We start from the raw sequence: 23,792 nt of genomic DNA on the forward strand, positions 1-23,792 counted from the left end.
ATACATATACAACATGAAAAGACAATTCATTTGATGCTATAAAAACATCTTCAGACATACTGTATCCCTCTGGTCAATGTCTACAGAGCTGGAAACTGAGGTAAGCCGCTCGTAGCGTTCTGGTGTTTCTGATGTCAGTGCAGAGGCCACACTGTGCAGAGAAAACACAGATAGCAATCATCAACACATATCCTGAAGGGATGTTGGTTCTTGATGAATCATGACTGGGGGATTACCATCAGTATAGACAAAAACAAAAAACACAAACAAGACATGCCCTGAAATGAGACTGAAGAGATTCTCCACTGTTTACCCTTTGTGGGCTTGGCACAGGATTTGTGTTGGTTAACCATTTGACCACAGGGAAAATCTCTGCAGCCACATTTCATGCAGCATTAGGAGCCTACTTTACACAGGTTGGAAATATCGTCACTTTCAGAGGAAAGGTTGTGATGAAAAGTTAGGAGGCTAAGCTCTACAGAGAAGAACAATCACAACAGAAAAAAGAAATCATCAAGAGGCTGATTGATGGAGTTTGTCCAGCAGAGCCTGTAAGGCTGGGCAATAGGGAAAAATCTAAAATCATATATTGATATTTTGTAATGTATTTATAAATGTCAATATGTTTTATAAAGTAAAGAAATAACAAACACTAGCTTAACTCTGATACAATTCTAGTAAAAATCAAACCATACTGAAACCTGTTTATTACAACTGCAACAAAAGCAGAAGTCCTACACACCCAATACTGGGCAATGTATTTTATTTTAAAATATTAAATATTGCAGAAAAACTCTTACACACCATCTAAATTGTATGGAAAGAGTGGTGACATTCTATAAATTGAGGCTGTCAAAGTACTCTAAATACAGTGTGTTTCAAAAGAATGAAACCACAAGTGATTAGTGGTATGAAAAGTAAAGAAACTTAAGATTTCTACTCATACTTTTAACCAAAGATAAACAGAGAGGGAGAGCACTGTCTAAACTGCAAAAATACGTTGGAAACTTTTTGCAAACATTGGTGGAACTTACAGAGGCGAGTGTTTTCTTCACTCCTCACCAGTTGCCAACTATACTGTGATAAAGACAAATTTAAGGAGTTTTACCAGAATTTTTGATAATAAACAACCATATTGGCATCTAGGACTTTATTTTGTTGCCATTCCATTTTTTTCTACCAATATACAGTGCTTAACAAATTTATTAGACCACGTGTCATATTTGTCTCAAAGACCATCCAGCATCATGAAGTGCTTTAATGCGGACTCTTTCATTTTCAGTGAGCTCTCCACGTTTTACCATTTTGAACAGGAATGAGGAATTTCAAACCGAATTCACCCAAATTTGAGCCGGCTCACTAGGCTTCTCTGAGAAGTCAGAAATGAATCAAGCTAACATTCAACCACTAAAACAAATTTTTCTGTTCAGGAATGCAAGTAAAGAACTATAATTTGACATATTAATCAAGAAATAATAACGTGCTTTACTATTTTTTCAGGTTTTTTTTTTTTTGTAAATCAGTAAATTTGAAAATTCATGGATAACAATAATAATTATATTTTAGCATTAAAAGTATCATTTGGGTTAAAGAGCTTCTACATATTGGTGTATTAGCCATTGCAGAAACATAAAAAATGGTTTTGGTAATTACCAATGCTGTAAATTTAGGGCAGCTGTGGCATAAACCTAACTTTGGTTAGGGTTAGGGTGGACTAATAAATTTGTTAAGCACTGCATATTAAGGCTGTCAGTGTTGTTGCACTAATCATAATGTTATTGCTGAAGCAAACTTTAGCAAAGCCACTGCAGCGTCTCCCTGTAGCTACAGTGGTCTAAAATCAGTCCAACACTGCCCCTTAATGTCTCATTCACTTTAAAAAAAAACCCTCACAGACAGCTCAGTGGACATGTCAAAAGTTAATTGCACTTTGTGACATCAAACATTTTAATTTTTACTGTCCCTCATATCTTTTAAGAGTCATAACAAGTTCCTTTTTCTGTGGTCAAATTCATGCCTTAATCTTGGGCCCAGTTCAGACCAGACGAGATGTACTGAAATGTGTTACTGTTTGCGACGGACCAGTCTGACAAATTCTAAAAGCTGACCGGTTTACACCGCAGCCACCAGAAAAGACAATGCATCAACACAGAAAAAGCTTTGCTACCAGAGTCTTGTCATGACTAAGATATCTGCTGAGAATAATTCATTTTCAACAAATTCAGCTCCTACAGCCTTTAATTTCTCATATATTAAGGGTTAGAGTGTGGTGCGTCCTTCATGTACAGGTGAAGAAGAAGACAGGATTGTTTATAAGCTGGAGTTTCAGTGCGACAAGTTAAAAGCAGAATGACAGATGTAATCTTTTCAAAAACTCACAGCATAAATATGAATATTCTGCTTTAAACAAATATTTCTTTGCATTTATAGCTTTTCAAAACCAGACTTCCATTTCCTATTTCACATTTATCTGCTTCCAACGATCTAAAACTAGCTGTCTGCGACTTGCTGAATCACGAGCAACATCATCAGAAGGCTCGATTTGAGCTGTGATGGCTCAATTCAAAGAGCTGTGACCCTTTGAAAATGGTCCTGTTGTGTCGCAAATCTTCGGTCAGAATTGGGCTTTAGATCTTCCCAAAGTTTCTTATTTTCTTTTAAAATAAAGCTAGGTCTATATCCAAACAGGAAGTAAAAACACCCACCCCTGAAAAAAACAAGTTTTGTAAGCAAATTGCGGAACCTGATTGACAGCCCATTTAGACTTAATATGTCTAATATCTTTTGGTCAATAAGCACAAGTTATTGGTTCTTAGTGTAAACGTCCTTATACGACAAATAGGGCCTAGAATCTGTTTCTATCACATTTATATAAACTGTAATAATTAAAATATAACGTCTTAACCTAATCTCATTTGAAAATATATCAGTACTTCTTAAAAACTTGATTTATTGCCCAGCCCAAAGAACTCTGGATACTCCTTGATAAAAAAAAAAAAAAAACACAGCTTTAGGACCTTACTTTAAAAACATTATTATATAAGTGAGGTCATCTCAGGTCAAGTAAAACATGACAAGGACCCAGACTCTGCAGGAATTCCAGCATTGATTCAGTGCTCAATACTACATTTAAGGCTGACGTCACCAAGGGATCTAATAGACCTCTAATAGAATGAGGAGAGAGGCTGCGGCTGTAATCCACCATCAGTCATCCTCTCACATTCCTGTAAGAAGTTGCTCATCTCAGCTCTAGCACACAGGATACTGTAGGCGTACCATGTTAGGGCTTGTCTATGAACAACAACCATCAGGGGAGAATTACCTCTCCCTGTACGGATCCTGTCTGTGCAGCTCATGTGGTATGCTCAGAGAGAAGAAGTCCATGCTTGATAAAGAGGTCAATACACAGATTAGCACACACAGATCTGATTAGGACGGACGGAGAGGACAGAGACACCCGACAGCAGACATAAGAGTGGCACAGAGGGGAAGAATGATTAGGAGCCTGGTACTGGGAAACGCCTGGTGGAGGAGGAGGAGGAAAAAGAGTGAAAACAGGCTGAAACCCACAGCGGCCTGGGCAGAGAGGACAAGAGTTATGAGTGAGGTTAACTACAGAGATGGCGTGGAGAGAAGAAAAAGTTAGTGAGTCTACAGTACAGAGAGATGACCTACTATTCCCGATCATCCAGACGACTGTACCGCTGATCCATTCTTCTGGTGGAAGGAGAAGCAAAACAAAGCTCTTCAGCTTAGTTAAGATGAAAAAACAATATACCCACCAACTCAGACGTGGAGGGAAAAGCCTTTATCACACCCAAGGTCAAGAGTAAATCTTAAAACAAAAGGCTATCATGCTGGAGAGAATAGAAGGCTGCTCACACAAATTAAAAAAAAAAAAAAAAAGTAATTCTTTCTGGAAAATGGCACATAAAACCTTGCAAGGGATACTGGGATATGATATCCAACTGAGATTACAATACTATTTCTGAGTAACTTCTCTCCTTTGAAAAGAGATAGGCATTTGGTATAACTGCTGTTATCTAACAAAAATCTATCCCAAGGAAACGAGGAAGAGTGGGGAGGAGTGGATGCCCCAGCCCAGGAACAATGGATAGACGCAGCAGAGGAAATCCACATAATGGAAAAATGACACATTGTTTGAAATCACAACAACCACACATAAAAGAGAAGTTGGGGAAAATAACACTACTCAGGACTCAGTGCAGTGACGGGGACTACAGAAAAGATTGACAGTTCAACATGATATTGAGAGAATGGGCAGACTTCGAAGTATAACTTTGTTTGTCTACATGTTCATCTGTTCCATCTTCCTATCCATCCGTCTTATACAAAGTCTGGTCAAAATGGCAGTGACGAAACAAGTCAGCCCAGACATTCCTCACCTATCAACATTTTCCAGCTTCTTCTAGGGAATTCTTGTAGTGGTCCCTCACCAGATGGGTTCTCCATCAAGCTCTGGGTCTATCTTTGGGTGTTGGACGTGCCCAGAAGACCTCCAAAGGGAGGCAACCAGGGGGCTTCCTGATCAGATGCCTAAAAATGCTACACTGTCTCGTAAGGACAGCCAGTGACTGCGAGTGAAGTCTGGACTGACCGTGACAAATGTAAATGGAGTTGTGTGAAGTTGTGTGTCTCAAAATTCATGCCTGAATCGTCTGAGAATCACACAGTGTGCACCCAGCTTAAGACGTAGCCTAGCCTCCGTCCAAGGAATCTCATTTCAGCCACTTGTATCAGTGATCTCCTTTATTTTGGTCAAGACCATGACCATAGGTGAAGCTTGAATGGGATGTAGATCCTGGTAAATTAAAAGCTGTCTTCAGGTTCAGCTCCATCTCCACGACGGTCTGTTACAACCACTGAAGTCCTGCTGATGCTGCACCAATTGGCCTATCCATTCCATTTTAACCTCCATTATATTCAAGACCCCGAGGCACTCAAACTCCTTCACCTGGGGCACAGACTCACCCCCCATGTGCAGGGAGCAATCCACCATTTTCCAGCAGCTCCTTATCATTTTGTTCATTAATTTTAGCTTTGATCAGACAGTTTTACAAGAAAAACATTCTTATTATATCACTAGGGGTTATGGGAAATTAAGGTGATCATGTTTTTAACTTTCTGAATTAAGCACATATCCTATTTATTGTACAATAAATTCAATAAATAGATCACAAATAGGTCACAAATTAGTAGTTTGTTGCTGCCCTAAATCTTTTTATTTGGTCAATGAATGAATTTGATGACTACTCATCTCCTTCACTTTTCAGATGTTACAGGAATCTAACAGACTGACTGGCTCAAATTAGCGCAGTGTCATGAGACAACAAACTTCTCTTCCTGTCTGTTACAAAAGTGTCTCATGCTGCCACCCCCTCCCAGCCTCCCACCATGCGAAAACCTCTTTCTCTGCTCACATGCAGCTGCAAAAATAGTGAAGCTGCAACATCGCACTGACACAGCAGGGGGATGTAGGTGACGGAGCACTGGGTCATGCACTTTTAAGGGTTCACAATGAAAGAGGTCTGAAATATGTCAGACCTACTTTGCTCCTTTATCAGTTTTCTTATTTCACTTCATTGAGAAGAAGTCTGAAATGGACAGAAGAATCTATTACTGACGCCTATTTGGCTGATTCATGCCTAACACTTGAGTAGAATGTAGACACCAGTTTTAAATAATGCTTTAGCTGCACAACTTGCAGAGTATAACCATGTTAAAAAGGGAAACTTAGATGCAGACTGTGGGATATTTAATGGTATATTAATTGCCAGTAGTTACTTTTTATTAGCTTTCCTCCCTCAGGCTCATTTCAGCAACAGTTTGGCTTCATTTATCTTTAAATGCAGAAATTATGAAAACAAGTGACAAAGTTGAGCAACATCACAGGGCAACATTTCCATGTAAAGGGAAACTGCTGACACTGGTTGTCTGTCTGGAGTATATTCTTGTGATGCCTGTCTGGAAGAAAGCAAACTTCACTCTCAAAAACAAGACTTATGACTCTTTTTTGGCTAGCATCAAGAATGAACAGCAGCCAAGCACAAAATACTTAATAATTAGTTTTTTAGAAAAGTCACAAGTAACCAGCAATGGTTGGTGTGTTCTGATGAATGTAAATCAAACAAGTCAGTCATAGCATCCTTTTGTGTTTCATTTTCTGCAAATTTACCCCTTTTCACCATCACATTTTGTCTGACTCAAGCTACATTATTAGCAATGCCTGGCTCTGTATAATGTTAAAGCATTAACTCAGGATCCCAGCTTGCTTCCTGCTGCACTTGCTCTGCCAAAAGTGACGTCACATGAGGATCATTTGTCAAGACATCAAACAGTGTTTAAAAAAATATCTTGCAAAATGAATTGTTTTGGAGGGAATGAAGTTGGAATTGTTACAAATTACACAGTCCTTAAACATAAGGAAGATATCAATCATTTTAACTGATAAAATGTATTGATCATTAATGAAATCAACACCTATGTTCCTATTCATGGCTGGTACGCGTTAACAAAATCAAACTTGAGTGCATGTAAGCTATCCTGTTATAATTTTCAATGATTCCATCAGAAAGCCTTGGCACGTGTTTTTATTACCTGTCAGCATCAGTCACCAGAGCCAGGCGGCCATAATCCCATGCTACTTTTCTCAAGAAGGAGAACACAACCAGCAGCATCTAGAAGAACAAAATAAACAGAGGTTATAAACACTTCCAATCCCTTTATTTACCATACATTACAGAGACCTGCTGAACAGTCACATAGCTGCTCAACAGTGTTTATCCTTTAAAAACACCTTCCTGGAAATTTTATGTCAATGCTGAGGGCTTTGAAGAAAACACATAACCTAAAAGGCAATGAAAGAAATAGTGAACAATACTTTAAATGTTAACAAACTACATTTTGCAGTAGCTTGTTTCTGGTTATGTTATATTCATTCACCTGCACAGGCCCTGAAGTGTTAAAATAATACTTTTGCTACTTCAATGTAAAAAAAAAAACTAATAAATAAATCAAAAAAATACTAAAACTTAAAACAACTTTAGTGATCAAGGAAAGAAAGGTGCAAGTTAAACTAGAGAAATTGTTATTGATGTAGTGGTAAAAGATTACAAAAATTTTAAAAATCCAGATAAAATATGGTAATTGCATATCGTTTTTAGGAAAGCTGGCTTGTTGGTACAGCTTGATCTATACTTCAGGGTTAAATCAAATACCTTCAGACTGGCTGTTTGGCGGCCATGTAATGGCTGCGTCATGGCTTTATTTTTATTTTCAAGTAATGGCTTTCAGACAGCATGTGTGGGCTCCACACCTCGTGAGCCTGTTAAGTGCATCTCACGAGACGAGAATCTTAAAAATTCCCTATTTTTTAAGACTTCCCTATTTTTACTGAGTCATGCACATCTTTAAGCCAAACGAGACAGAAGAATAATAAACAGAGACCCATATTCCCCTTTTTTTAATTAAATATGTATTTTTGTAATTCCCACGGTAAAAGCCCAGTTTGCATTTGTATGTAGAAACTCACTTTGTTTGTACAGAGTGCATTTATTCTGAAGCTTTTCCAGCTCAGTTATACACTGAATCAAGTCATTTAAGTGAGCTTAATGAAGTAAAACTTATGAAGAAAGACAGGAGGAAGATAGCCAATGCAGCACACTCACACCTGGTAAGAAAACTGTGAAAGAGCTGACATGTCACAGCTGCCACACAGCCAACACATACCCAGTCTGAAACATCCATTAATCATAGAAATGATGTAATGGTGACACTACATCACAGCAGTTCTTCATAATAGGGACATCTCTCAGACGTGTTTAAGTAGCAACTGCTGCACTGAACTTTGAAACACCCTAAGACAACAGCATGGACAGACACGATATGAGTGGATGGCTAAACCAAACAGTGCTTCTTCTTCTTCTTCTTCTCTTGGCAGAACAAAATAATGCTTACATAAGCACAGCTATTTAATGTCTTCGACTCAAAAGTTCTGGACACGACCTCAAAGGGGTAGCTCTGTTGTGGTGGAGAAGCAAACCCCCTACCACACTAGGCTACTGAATCAAACCAAGTAGAGACAAGCTGCCTAATGTAAGAAAAAAGGGGCATGTTGGCATACCAGGAGTTTAACATCAGAAGTAAAAAGGAAAACAGTGGTATCAGTACAGGCATTGGCTAAATTCTTATGCTATACATCTGGACCGTTATAAAACACAATTTCCAGACAGATCTCTTGTATTCATTTAGACAGCATGCAGTATTTAGGTCTACATTTTATTGGTGATTAAGAATCAAATCATCCAATATTGGGTGACAAGGACCTGAACTGTTACTGCCATTATATCAAACAGTTGTCCATATTTTTTTGTATTTACTACAGTTGCATCCAAGTTTAAAAGCCTGGTACTTTGACCACACCCTCAACCAAACTAAATGTTTCTACGCAAGTTTTGCTCTTCAACTAATGTGAAGTCATCTGTAGTTTATAAAACTTGGATGTCAAAGTAGCCCACCCAACACGGCTGACACACGTCTATCATAATTGTAAAAATACACTTATCATTTGTGATGACTTGTCAGTTTACAAGACTGGCAAAAGGACTTACCAAGAAGCACATAAAGTCCAAGGCAAGGACAGTAGGCACCCCTCCAAAAGGCAAGCCCTGGAGCACGGTGCTGCGTATTCTGGCCGAGTAACAGAAGTCCTTCGAGGTGGTGTTGGACGCCTGCGTAGGGCAGCTCTCTGAATCGGGGCATGCTTGCACGCCCCAGATGGCCATTGTTAATATCAGGACTCTGTACATCACTCACTGCAGCATGATGGTTATCTGGAAAGATGAGATAAAACTGTTATAACACAAAGTACATTGACTTTAACCACTGCATTTCCAAGCTCACTACAGTTATTAATAAGCAAATATCGAGAGGATCTCCTGCATTAACTGACAGAAACACATGGACAATATGACAAGGACACATCAAAAAGACTGAAGGAAATAACCACTTGATTTGAGAGCTCTGCGACCTTTTTCCTATAAAGACTTGATGCTGGCATGAAGATCCATCTGATCCGTACCTTAGCTGTAACGCTCCAATGCTTAGGTAATGAATTTATTATCTAGACAGCTTCTCAGCGTTATTTAAGGATGTGCTGCTCGGAGGGGAATTCACATATGCTTAGCGTGTTTCTGCTGACCTTGCTCCGTCATTGGTTTCATGCTGTTGCTTCTAACCAAATGTATGACTACTACAACATAAACTGAGTGATTTTGCACTTTCTGTTCCTTTTTTTAGTGAGCACTTTGCATACTGATGATACATGGTTAAACTTTATGCTGAATTTAAAAGAATAGTAGTAAGTTCAAATGTCTTCTCGCAATTTGTAGATGTGAAGATGCTGTACAGCACTAAGCAGTTACTTTAGGTTTTCTATTATCATCCAGAAGACATCACTGTTATTCTTCTGATACATGTTTATAGCTAACTGAGCATTTCAAATCAAATATACACACTTTGAATTCTGATTTAAGTCTACTTAGACCTATAAAATCTTGGTCTTTAGCTCACGAGACAAACAGTCATTGATTTCATTCAGTCACACATACTAAACTTGTCTGATCCTGTTTACAGTGTACAGTCATGTATTGAGGTTTTGGTGATAACTAATTCAACTGGGATGAGCCTCACACTGGCAAGCACTGTATACTGTTAATACACACTCATCCTTCTGGTCGCTAAGGGATTAGAATAGAAAACAAAGTAGATGATCTGCACACTTAAAGAGTAGATAAAGTAGTAAAGATAGAGTAGTAAAGAAGTGATATCTGATGAGGTAGCGTCAACCTGATCCAAAAACTAAGCATTAACCTGACCCTGGGTTGACATTTATGGGTGGGCTTGTTAATAATCCCAAAATAAGACGAGAAAGAACTTTCCCCTGCCTTGGCGGGAAGGAGGCTGTCATCCTAACTAGCTTGATACAGTTGCTTAATTTCTGGTGCCAAATATTTGTATTTTAATTCAAAATCCTGGTTATAAGTCAGGTGACTAAGCCCCAGTCTGTTTGGGGGAGTCTCCCAGAAAGGGAAAAGGTTCAAACTGTCATCCTGTGTGACAATTGTGTCTGCATTCAGCAGTGTCCTCGCTGTGCAGTTCCTGTGTTCCAGCTGTGTAGCTCTTCAAATAACATCTGTCTTCACCATTGAGTTTGCACTCCTATTAGCTACAAAATGGTAGGTGATAGTCGTGGAGTACTAACTCACAGCCCAGTAGTAACTCTCCTCACCTCCACTGGCCTCTTGTTGTCTTTAACTGAGGTGTATTTTCAATCAAACCAGACAGGTTTATTTGCTTCACAGCATACCCCCATTTGCTTTAAATGCAAAATTACGAACTGATACGAGACACAAGTTAATAAAAAAAGTGGCGCCAACCCCTGCCAGCCTGGTTTGCATCACTGTATCACAGCACAGTGTAAGCCATGACGCTGCTTCTTGCAATTACTGCAATTCCTGGGGACAAAGTTCAATAGCATCAGGTCTTGTGCCATGTGTTAAGGCAGCTGCGCTTGCCATCATGACAGCACATCTAAACACTTAATATCAAAACATTGGTTCCATCGGTACACAGGACCCAGACCACTTTTTACATAAAAATTTATATTAAAAGTGCATCTTAAAGCACCGGGCAATAAGGCCTAAAAGCTGCATCTCAATTTTTTCGCACCAAACCCAATTTACATTTTTAAACACTGGTTTTATGTTTTAGATTTTCTTTCCTGCTTAAAAAAAACTACAAATGAAAAAGAAACAACTCAAACTAAGTTTTGCTTTTATTCTATCAATAATAGTAATCAAAAGCAAAACTAATTTCCTTTACAGTTGTGGTTAAAGTGTGAGCTTGTGATTAGGGATGCATGATATTGGATTTTTGCTTATATATAACGAAGCCTGCGAGTTGTTTCTGTCAGTAATCTCGAGCACAATCATTTAAGCTGCAAGATTTACTTTCTCTTCCTCTGCTGCATCGCTGCGCCTGGATCAACACTGTGCTCTTGCCTTTGACCCACACCAGCGTCCACCTGTTAGCTCTGACTGGGGGGGTCTAAGCTGTTAACTTATCAATCCTCAAATTCTGTATGTAAAATCTTTGAGGAGTGATTAAGTCAGAGCCTGGCGGCAAACATATTATGTTGCATAATAAATGCTTAAAAAATTTCACCGTGAGAAGCCAGTATTTACAAATTAATTTTAGTCGATACTGATGTCGATACAGAAATTTAAATGTAGTTCAGACCTAAAACTTCAGTCCTTAAAAAACACTTTTTAAAGTTTGAGGAAGAACAAATTAACACATTTTAGTCCTTAAAACACTTAAAGTGTAAACAGTAATGATGAATAAAGAAAAAGACTTAAACTGAGGTAAGTCTGTTGGTTCAACCTGGAACTGCACAAACTTATTCATACAGCCCATATTCACAGCTGATAGGAAGATTTCTATAGTCAAAATATCCTTTGTAAATATCAGTAGAAATTTATTCATGTCTGCTGAAATGAATGATTGACTTTATAAGCTAATATCTGCTGATACTAATGTTTTGCCAGTAATATTATTCATCCCAACTATTGATGTTCCTCTGCCTATAAATTCCCATCAGATTAAATGCAAAATCTTACTGGACTTAATAGAATTGTCTGAAGTCAAGTAAATACATTCTGTGAACCAATTTCACACTGCAATGGTACAACGATGTCACACTGTAATGATGCAAAGTTAGTTTGCAGAATGTGGCTAACATTAGCAGTGCTAGCACTGCAGGCCTTTTAACCAGGAGACTTTGGATCAGTAGATAAAGTTGCTCCTGCAGTCACAAACCAACTTGTCCTTGGGCAAGATACTTAACCCCACCTGCTTTTTCGGTGGCATATAAATGTGTATGAATGTGTTTGAATCGGATTAGTTAATACTGATGTCCAATTCTCCATAGCAAACTCTACTATCAGTGTATGAATGTAGAGAGAAAAGGTCAGTGTGACCTGCAGCACTACAAGCTTAGGTCTATCTACCATCCATATCGTCTAGGGCTGAACAATTTGGGAAAAATAATCTAACTGCAATTTTTTTGACCCAATATTGCAATTGCAATTCAATATGTGATTATTTCTTTAGCTCCTCATCTCATGCATTTTACAATTAAAAACAAGCAATAATTCATTCTATGCTATAACCAGAACAGTATTACATTAAAGTAGGGCAGAATAATTTTTTTAAATATCTAAATGTGATCATTTTTTACTCATTTTGCAAATTGGATATGAACTGTTTTATTAAAGGGAATGATATCTTTTTAAATATAATTCTCATATTTTATAAGAAAAACATACACAAAAAAATAGGTGTTTTTGTACACTATTCTAAAAATGTGGCAATAGAATGATTGCATGATACATCATGCATAACATCTCTGCTGCAAAAAAACATTCTAAACTGGTATTTTGACACAAATTTCAGGTTAAAGAAATACTGCGCCTTCTTGCCCAGCCCTTATATTGTCTTTGTTGGTTAATTTTTGCACTGAATATCACCACTCAATGCTTCAATTATATGCAAGTTTAACCTGACACAGCCTCTGGACAACTACGAGACATTATGCTGCTAAAGCAGTTAGTGGTTGTTTTAATTGAATCAAAGATCATAGTGGCAGTAGGGCTGTAGTCATCAAGACCAACTACAGTGGCTACTAGTGCCCGGTGGCTGCTTTACAGCTTAGACAGAGTGTCTGGACCAGAATTATGGGCCTGAACTGATAAAGAAACAGTCAATAGTTAGTTTAACCGACTCATAATTCTGGTGCCAACAGCAAAGGGTCCAAATTTAACCATTTAGCTGGCTAACAGTTCGAATCCCTAGTGTAAGATGTAAACTTGTCTTTAGAGTGCACTATAGTTTTAGGGGAGAGGGGAAATTTCCATTAATACTCAAGGTCTGAAAAGTTTTATCTGCTTCAGCAACAGACTCAAATTAATGCTGATGTCTCTATGTGACCTATAAAGCAAACAAGGCTATGAAAAGAATATTGAATAACACGGTCAATAATAAATGGTGCATAAAAGGTTCAGAGAGAGCGATGTCATTTATTATAAAAGGTCAGCTTTTCTTCAAGTTTGAGAAAACTGGCTACACATGAGCTGTGTGTAAATAAAAGACTTATTTTGTTTACAGGGGTCACCAGAACTACTATTAAATTAAAGTTTCTGACAGTAGCTTTAACTTTTGGTATTATTGCTGTGAAGCTCAAGAACAAAAAAAAACTGATTTTCAGTTTTCAAAATCTCCATTTTCCAAAAATCTTTTTTATTGATAAAACTGGTTAATCACCCAGCACTCACATCTTAAACACCCGTGTATGGTGCTAGAAAAACGGACCGCCTCATGACTTCTATGGGTTGGCTTGTAACAAAGGGTAATGAGAACCAAAGTTAAGGAGAAGTTGACATCAGGATAAAGGAAGAGCACAGCAGGGTAATGTCTGACAGGGTTAAAATGAGTCAAAGAAGGGGGGTAAGAGGTTAAACTGATACTAAACTGCAGAGAAAAAAAATAATCTTGTACTTAACCTTTATAGAGGCATTTTATATTCTTGAGAATTTCAGATGTCTTGACGAATCAATTTTAATTATCCTACAAAACACAATCACAGGACTGCTGCATCTTTGGCTCATTTTTATAGTGTTCTGACTTTCTCTGTAATTCCTGCATTATCAAAAGCCTTGTGAGAAAGTTTTAACTCATCTGTAAATAGACTCATTTAATGGTGAGTCCTCAAAACAACCTCCAATATCAAAACAAAGTGACAGAATGATGACTGCCTGTTCTACAGTGGTTTCTAATGCCTGACAACACTTTAACTGGGTCAGTTTTAGACAAGGACAACATACAGAAAGATCCTCTGTTTATATTTTGAGCAAATTTTCACAGATGTATAGCGGCCAGCTAAAAGAAAGAAGGATATTATGCATCTCAGCATGCAAGGATCAGTAAGAGATAAAACAAGACAATACACAAGTAGCCAAGGAGCTGCTAAACATGTAATTAATCCATCAGACTGAACGAAAACACAAAGTGATAAAGCCATCGTATGCTAGGAAAAACACTGATCTACATCGATCTTCAGGCTATTTTCCTTGAAGTGTTTCATATCACACTGAGAATGAATGAAGGGTTAGAGAAAGGCCGTAGGTGTTCTAAGTGTGTTTGCACAGTTGCACTGCTATCGTTGTGCCCTTTAACCCACTATTGGCAGCAGCATTCACGATGCTGCTCATCTGCCCTAACACTAACTCATTTATCCACTAACTGGAATGCTGTGACATCAGTGGAGAGAGATGCAGCCAGAGTTGAACAATAAGCCGATAGAGACGGCAGGGTTCAAATGGACCGGTCTCAACCCAAGGAGGACACAACATACCCCCCTGTGCCTTCAACAAGACTGCCGCACATCCTGGAGCCATGGCCGCGATTCCGACTGTTTAACATTCAGCGCCAACATCTTTGAGAGGACATTTCAAAACAGCTGGTTTAGATGTTATTGATGGTATAGTAAGACAGTCTCATGGCTGGCAGGTCTGTGTCAAAGGGATACCAACCATCTCAAATACTTTCAAAGTTTTTGGGCAGCAGTTTCTGATGTTTTTCTCAGTGGTGTGAAACAAATACAACATCTTTTAACAGGACTCAGGATTCAAAAGTGATGTTTAACTAAATATTATGGTCTGCATACTATTTTCTAATCGTGAGACCCCCCGCATCACACAAGGCATAATCTCTTTCTACAGATTCTAAATTAAAAATTTAGAGCCTCCACACAGGGGTCTGTTTTAGCATGTGATGTGGCCCGGGTTTTGTTTGTAGTGAATTTGTCAGAGCTGTATCGACCAATACATATCAGCATGCTATGGAGGATACCGGAGAAAACATCTGTGTGGACACAACAGCACCTGTCAGCAGTAACCTAGTGGTGATTTATAGATCTCTGATAATCTGGATTAAAGTGTAGCTGACAGTCCTTTGCGGATCTAACATTTTAACCTGAGCCACAACTCTGCTTGATGTTCATTGGGACAGCTAATCAGAATTTATATCTACCTGAAATGTATCAGAAGCCAGGGGCAGTCTCTGTAGAAGAAAAATGGAGCCAATGCAAAAGTACAAAAACTGCAACTCATCCACTTTGGTTTAAATAAGGATATTGATTTATGCATTATTAGGGGCACAGCTGACGTGACTGCAAGTCTGCACAATGCAGCTGTGTCAGGAGGCTTAAAACCTGGCTCAATTTCCCCTCTTTGTCTTGTTACTAGGTTGATCTGAAGATAGCTGGATTGGACTCAGAAACCCCCATCATAACCTGAGTGACTGACATCACAGTTTTTGTCCAATATTTCCCAGTCTATGACCACAAAAGTGAACAATCTGATGTCTGTTCAAATTCTTCTCTTGAGGACAGACCTGACAAAGCGTGCATGTTTACTTTTACAAATCAACATCATGATGTTATTTCAGCAAACTTAATATCTTTAAGGTAAAAAATTGGCATCCTTTGTTTTGGGCTTATCCTCTGAGGTGGGACAGAGTAGAGTCGAAACATTACTTTAAGTCAAGTGTTGAACTGAAGTGAAACAAACTGATAGCAGGCAGGATGCAAAATTGATCTAGAAATAACACCGTGGTTGCGACTCATGAAAAAAAAAGAAGTCTTGGGCATGCAGATGGCTTAGCGTTCTAAGGCGCTACTATGCGGGCAGCCCGGGTTTGAATCCGGCCTGTGGCCCTTTGCCGCATGTGTCTCCCCACTCTCTCTCCTGTTTCCAACTCTATCCCCTGTCCTCCTATCGAATAAATAAATAAATAAATAACAAAAATATCGCAGTATATCGCCTTGCTCATAGTATCACAATATATTGATATCGGCACCCCTGTATCGCAATATGCATCATATCGCCAGATTCTTGCCAATACACACCCCTAATCATTGTTGTAAAAAGTACAAAAGCAACAAAAATACATTAAAATAGTGAATGTTCAGTACTGTCCCTATTGTAGAGATAGGTTTATTATGCAACAATTTAATATGTAAATCACGTTAAATTGAGTGACTGGGAGTCATTGCTGTGGCAATGCATCATCTCCTATGGGCTGAACTGGAATTTAGTTAAAACAGCCACATTTCTATGACATTAACACATTCGATGACAGTATTAAAAGGCACCTGTTTGGTGCTACTTGTAACCTACAGAGTCAGCAGGGCTTTAAACAGCATTTAAGCCTATCTGCTACTTTCTTCCCTCTGGGTTTTCTCTCTCTGATGCTGTTCTGTAGACAGGAGACCCAGGCTTCCCTCCTTATAAGTTAGAGCATCCAGCTTAACAGCAACTACCTTTCATTTAAAATTAAAAACAAAACAGGCTAAAACATACAGATGGCAACTGAGACTGTCAACTTCTCCACGGCACACAGCAGTAGGAAGCTAATGATAGCCTTGCTTCCTTTTCACAACTCTGAGCACTCTCTACTTAAAAGGACAACACAGATTCAAATCTCTTGTGGCTAACATAAACACTATTACCAAGTATCTTCCACAACCCAACTCCAAAAATGTGGAAATATCCCTTTAAAGTTTTCACATGTACTTCATTTACTGGGGCATTGCTGATGGCTGTACATGCTAGAAAGCCTTATCAAGTAGCACTTGAACAATTTGAGCTTGCACAGGGTACTCATGTTGTTAAATTGAAGGGCTATCAAAAGTTTAACATATGGATTTGGAATATTCCCCCAATTACAATGAGATACAGAAATAAAGTCCAGAAATTTTCATTTGAAAATGAAAAATAGAAACATTTTTTAATCTCTCAGAAATTACAGCTACAACTATGAATGCAAACAACAGTCAAATAAATTTCCAATCATTCTAGAGTTAATATTTGAATGTTTTAAAAAGCACAATCACAGCATGACTCTGCAGAGGAACACTGGGGCACCTTTCCATCTGATGATGGTTGCCATGGCACCATCAGTCAGGCTCCTGTTCTCAAAATAAAAATAAACATAAAAGAAAAAGACAACAGAGGGGGAGACGATCTCAGGCTCATACATTCCAAACTCAGTCTAGAATGAGTCAGCTGTTTACTGTGCTGATTAAGCTGGATAAATAATGCAGTTTGTCTAATCATCTGACATAATACATGTGGTGTTTTTAATAATACAAACGATATCACAGCACAATGTGTACCAAGACAAATAAAACAGGAAAGTCATACAATGGAGCAGCTCAGGGATATTTGTGCAGACAGCTACATGTTCAGTGTATTTTCATAAAGATGCAACCACTTATACTGTTTATGCATGGAGAATTAGGATCCAAAACAGTCCAATGATAATATCAGTTTCCAGCATGCTACTTTGTATACTGGTCCATTTAAATCTACATTTTCCATCATCAGTCTGTAACTCCTTGTTCCTTTTTTCGGCCTGATCTAAATATTTGAAGAGACTCTTCCAGTGTCTAAAAACAAACTGTTATAAATCACATTAATAGTCACTGAGCAACACCAACTTGACATGCTGCACCTTGCCTTCTCAACAAGAAAACTGATTTTAGCTGAGTAGAGACACTAATCAGTGCCAACAGTAACTCTGGTTCTGCTAAGCTCTTTTACAAAAGCTTTTAATCCAGATAAAGAACCATATGGAATATTACAAATGTAATTTTAATAAGACTTGGTTCATATCTGAAAGACATACATGTGCATTCTTTTTACAATACAAAGCACATGTATGTCTTTTACAAGGGACAAAATATATTTTATTTACATTATTAATCAACTCTAAATAAAGTGTGTCCTCTTTATACAACCAAAAATATTCTGATAATGTATCTACATGTCAAAGTATTTACTATATGTGTAACTTTTATTCTTAATCCATTTTGAGCCATTTTAGTTAATTCACCAGAAGGCTTAAATTAGCTACACAATAACATCAGACTTGGTTTAAATTCTCTCACAACACTGATTACTGATAACACAGATTTGCACATATTTGCCTTGTTGGTATTAGCCGGTAAATCATTGACAGCTGCTCCTTGACTAAGCTTTGATTTGACAGATATTGAGCTGATGTCAGAGTGTGGTTTCATAATCTTGTTACAACATGTTTTTACAATTAAGACTGCAGAGAAAAAAAAAACAGGAAATAAGAAAAGCAAATGCTTGAGTTCAAATAAAATCTCTTAGTATGCACGAATGGATCCCTCCTGATTTAGACTTATAAGTAAGCATGTGTTGGCTACATTTATGCTGACCTACAATAAATTCATTATAAAGGCGACCACAGACATTAGAGAGGTGTTCTAATGTCAAAGTAGATGCCAAGACTATTGTGCTCAATGATACAGAGCGGGCATGCTCCACGTATAGATTCTTTTGTCAAGTATGTGGTTACTCCTGATGTCTTTCCTTATCTCCTGTTTTTAAATTTATCCACTGTCTGATCTACAATACAGGCATAGAAGCCCACAAATACATATTTAAAGACACAAACCTACACAGTTTTTTCATCTCAGCTCAGTAGCACAACACAAGGCCTTTATGACTGTTATAAATCCAATGAACTGTGTTAGGCTACATCTGTAAAAATAATCTCACTACTGTAACTAAATTCTGCATACTGTTGCTCCAATGAACCAAAGGGAGGTCTAAAGTAATAAAAAAAAAGACCACAAAAAAGGTTCAGTAGGTAGAGTAATAAAACCATAAACTTTCTAATTGCAAGTTTTTGTTTCTGTTACTTAGTGTGATGTAAAGGACTGAAGCCTATTGACTCGTTTGATCAGTAATTAGCTATAACATCAATCACTTTGCTTTTAGTTTTTTTTTTTTTTTTTTTTGAGAAAAGCCTAACATCCCCAATATTTGGCTTACAGTTAAACTTTTGAGGCCCGCTTTGATAGACAGGTACTTTATCATCACTGTATAAAACAATAAAAACATTATTCGGCAGAAATTCCTCAAAGCAATCTATCGAAAACTGATTACTAAATAAATCAATATACGTGTGAAATGTCATCCTGTCTTTCATTGGGAAAATTAACGTTTTAACATAAGCTCACTGACTTCTACAAAATCAAGGCCCTCTTTTACACCTCCTTAATAATGAAGCTGTGCATCAAACTAAATCTATGGCCTTCCCTCAGCACACAAGGTTTTACTTAAGGGATGCATTGATACCACTTTGTACTCAGACAAAGTACAAGTACTTACATTAAGAACTCACTGGTACCAAATACAAACATGAATACCTGATAAATATCATTATAGTTCTTAAACTTCGAGTTTGTTTCACATCACATTCACATCAAACGTTCCTCACCTCTCCTCTCGGCAAATAAGCAGTGTCTACCATCCTTATTTGTGTTAAATTATAATCACACTGTAGACATGGCTCCAACTTTACCAAACAGCACAAAAATATGGGGATAACTTCATGCTGTGGAATGATATTGAGAACAGACTCAGCACTGTTTTACAAGGAGGAGTACCAAGGATACTGCTATTCATGTTAAGACTGAACACTTAATCCAAATTAAGATTAAATTACAAGATGTCCTGCAATTTTCAAACTGCAGAAAATGCAATGCTTCTCTAAACCGAAATGTCTGTCCAAGTATCAGTTAAATACATTTGTTTGCCATAGAGATGTTATGATCTACACCAGTGTTTCCCAGCCATTTTTTCCTTGGAGCCCCCCCTACATGTAGCTAAGAAAAGTGGAGCCCCTCCAGGACCCAAGAGAGAGGAAAAAGTGACACACTGCCATCAAAAATCAGCATAGATTTGAATCATTTCACTGCTGAAACCCTAAAAAAGGCTTGTGCATGCTTTTCTTAACAAAAGACCTTTGTATAAACTACTTAACAACTGCTTTATCATGGTTCACTCAATATCTCATTTTGGTAGCCTCAGAGCAGACAAAGCTTTGCACCACCACCACCACCACCACCACCACCACCACCACCACCACCACCCCCCCCCCCCACCACCACCACCACCACCCCACCATGCGAACATTCAGAATAATTCAGAATAATTTACAAAAGATCCTACTTTCCTAATTTTTCTGTATTTTTCTTCATCAGAATGAGAATGATATAAAAATGATTATTCCCTTCAATTAAATGGATATCAATATGAGTTAAAATAATTGTAGTTAGATATGTTTTCAAAATCTTTCAGCCTTAGTTCATTAATCAAATATTGTGTTAGAATGATTTATTCTGTGTTTGCTAAAAGATAAATGATAAGGAACTTTAAAATTATTCACACATTAAGTTCACCAATCCCAACATTGGAAAAAAAATCGCTATTAGATCCTAATTGGTGTAACCCTCTTCATACAACTGCTCTATGTATGCACGGTATACAAGTGTAATGAAAGTACTGGGTATTAACCACGCTCTACAACAGTTTGCTCTGACAGCGTGTACGAAAAATAATGTATCAGATATCGTTTTGTGTCACACAGGATTAGATGTTCACTGTCCTCACAGCAGTGGTGAAATACTTAAGTCTCCACTGTGTGAATTTCATTTTCCCTTGTAAATGACATCTCATGATTTTATTTTGAATGTGGACAAATGAAGGCGTGGTGATTTCTGACGGCGAGCATTTGACAGTGATGATCCAAATAAAGTCTTACCTCTGTGTCGACACAAGTGGCATCATAACATGGTCTTATCAGATATGGATTTATATCAATGTTCCACTATCGTCTCTTGGTTAATAAAAAAAGCTAAAAAGCTCTGTTGGGTGAGAAAAGTTGGAGAAAATCAGAAACTTCTTTATGTAGGACACCCCTAGCACCTTGGTGTTCCTGCCCTTTACTTGATCTTCTTCCATACCAACATAACACATGCTGTTCAATCTCTGTTGTTTATACTCACTAGCAGCACTTTATATTTAGACTGAGATTTATAGTATAGTTTCTACTCCTCTTCTCTTTCATATACAGCAGCGGTGTCAAACTCAATAATAGAAGGGACCGGATTCTGACTTGAGGTCCAACCTGAGGGCCTAACATGGGGCACATTTAACCAAACTGTTGACCTCATTTTCACCAGTAATAAATTATGGGTTAAAAGTTAAAAGGCTCATAATCTGAGATAAAAAAGACAAACTTGTTAGTTCAAAAGGTCAAAACACAAAATCAGATGTTGAAATAATGCTTTAAAAAGGCAAATATATTAAAAAGAAAGTTACAATCATGTTTTTAAGGCAAAAATATGACTTAAAATTTAAAATGGCATAACTAAAGGGTTGAAATTTGAGAAAAAGGTCGAAATAATGAATTGAAAAGTTGAAATGATTAGATAAAGTCAAAATTATAGATTGAAAAGTTTAAAATATGTGATTAAAAAGTGAAAATAATAAATAGACAAAATCTAAATATAAGATAAAAAGTCAAATGTTAAATTGAAAAGCTCAAAATATGCGATAAAAAAGTGAAAATAATATATTGAAAAGGTCAAAATATGACACAAAAAGTCAAAATAATAAATGTAAAAAATCAAAATATATAATAAAAGTCAAAAAAAAAAAAGACTGAAGTCATAATTGTGCAATGCACAATAGAAAATATGAAATGAACACACAAATGAATTTCTTTTCCCACATTTTTTTTCCTAATTATTTTTACTCTTTATTTTTTCACATTTTTTATGACTTAAGGATCTTTGATATCATGATAGTTATGTTTACATATTTATACTGAGACCTTATGTTTTAGGGCCAGCTATATTAAAAAAAGGATATGATCTTGCGGGCCAGTTGTAACTGTACCACGGGCCAGATTTGGCCCCCAGGACTTAAGTTTGACACCTGTGATATACAGGATCAGGTTGGGTGGAGGGGAGGATTTAGGCTATATATTGTTTGCCTAATAAGTCATGTTTTCTTGATTTATATTGGTCAAAAGTATTATTTACACATAGTGGATATTTTCTTTTTGAGACCATTTTCCGTATACCCTCCAAGTGTCTGTGTGCATGAAAATCCTTGTAGATCAGCAGTTTCTGAAATACTCAGACCAGCCAGTCTGGCACCAACAACCATGTAACATTCAAAGACACTTAAATCATCTCTCTTCTCCATTCTGATGCTTCATTTGAACTTCAGCTTATCATCTTGGCCATGTCTATTTGACTAAATGCATTTGTTGCTGCTGATTGGCTGATAAGATATTTGCATTAATGAGCACTTGAACAGACATACCCCCCAAAAAACGTGACTAGTGAATATACAAAAATAAAAAGTTACTTTGCCATGGATGAATAATTAGGTAATTATACAGAGAAGTAATACTGTAGAGTAGATGTGAGATGGATTACCCTAACAGTTATAAAGGGCATTATGTTTTTTGCTGGATTAACTGCTACAATATAGTTGCATTTTTTTTTTAACCAGTATGACTCAACATGTGTCATCCAAGTACCTTCTACTGGATGACTGTGCATCAACACTGAACCACAAGCAGCCTGCTCATATTCATCCCTTTATAGACTGCCCACAAGGAAACACTAAGAGCATGAGCTGTCACGGTGAAGCTGTCCATGATGAAACTCATGAAGGAGAATCCAGCACATGTTAACATGTAAGCAACTGTCAAGAGATACTCTTGAGTACAGCATTACATAACTTCTACCATTGTTAGTTAGCTGAAATATGTTTGGAATTACTAGTTATCTGGTGGTTCTCTGGAGGTATGTCGAATCACCGATTCTTAATTTGAATCCTACACTTTAGCAGACGGCATTAAGACTTTATTTAATGTCATATATCTCATTTGGTTCACACAAGCATTAAGGTACAAACTGTCTTCAGAACAAACCAAACCGGCTAAGATTATGCTGTATCCTCTCGTCCACTAATGTTCAATGAAGCTCACTTTGATTAATTATGATAAATTTCTCTCATTACCAGTGCGAGCCTTTAAACGCTGGCCGTTTACGTGCGTTAATAACGGAGTGTGTTTACTCGTTTATTGTTCTGAAAGCAACCGTTCAAGTTTGCCAGTGTAGCGGTTCAAAGAGTTACCGTGTTGACTGGCGACTGTCAGCCGAATGCGTCTGTGGTTGTCGTAGTTACAACAGATATCGAAGTCGGAGGGTGTCCTTATGAATGCTGCTCTCTTTATAGTTGAAATCGTGATGAAAATCTAAACAAAGCGGCATTCATAAAAAAACTTTCCGCCTTTAACTTTTGTTCTGACTGCGACTTCCACTGCTCATTAGGCTGGAAGTCGCCAGTTAACACGGTCACTCTTTACAACGTAACACAAGCGGGGAAGCTAACGATTAGCACCGCAACAGTTGAGAACAAGCGAACACTTTCGTCGTGCAATTGTAACAAATATAAAGTTAGTATAAACGAAAATCAACTTACCTTGCTATAACACGCAGCGGGGGAAAAAACTAACACAGTTGTCTGATAAGAGCTAGCAACCGTACCGTTGACGTTAGCTCACTTAGCCCCTCGATGTAGCAAATAACAGGTGGAGACAATATTATGTTAAAGACTGTCCGATTATTTCCACAAAAAATGAAGAACTCATTGATCCTCTTAGGTCAGAACACAAAGAAAACCGGATAAAGCTGGTCAGGCAAACGCGCTGGCTGTTAGCAATGATAGACAAGTTTAAGCCGCTACTGTTGTCTG

At 37.6% G+C, this 23,792-nt stretch overlaps 1 protein-coding gene across 2 annotated transcripts in view; it reads right to left on the bottom strand.

Moving 5' to 3' along the window:
- LOC121510877 (CSC1-like protein 2) overlaps positions 1 to 23,792 on the bottom strand; it is a 45,217-nt gene extending 21,425 nt beyond the window's left edge. Inside the window, exons 1-5 of one of the 2 annotated variants that reach the window (XM_041789199.1) lie at positions 23,520 to 23,792; positions 8,631 to 8,852; positions 6,619 to 6,698; positions 3,676 to 3,714; positions 61 to 151 (exon numbers count right to left, since the gene is read on the bottom strand). In XM_041789199.1, coding sequence (XP_041645133.1) covers positions 61 to 151; positions 3,676 to 3,714; positions 6,619 to 6,698; positions 8,631 to 8,828 — 408 coding nt within the window. In that variant the 5' untranslated portion in view covers positions 8,829 to 8,852; positions 23,520 to 23,792. Of the gene's footprint in view, positions 1 to 60; positions 152 to 3,675; positions 3,718 to 6,618; positions 6,699 to 8,630; positions 8,853 to 23,519 lie in introns of both variants that reach the window. The other variant, XM_041789198.1, reaches the window with a different exon arrangement.

This window comes from Cheilinus undulatus, linkage group 6 (assembly GCF_018320785.1).
Source record: "Cheilinus undulatus linkage group 6, ASM1832078v1, whole genome shotgun sequence".
NCBI lineage: Eukaryota > Metazoa > Chordata > Actinopteri > Labriformes > Labridae > Cheilinus > Cheilinus undulatus.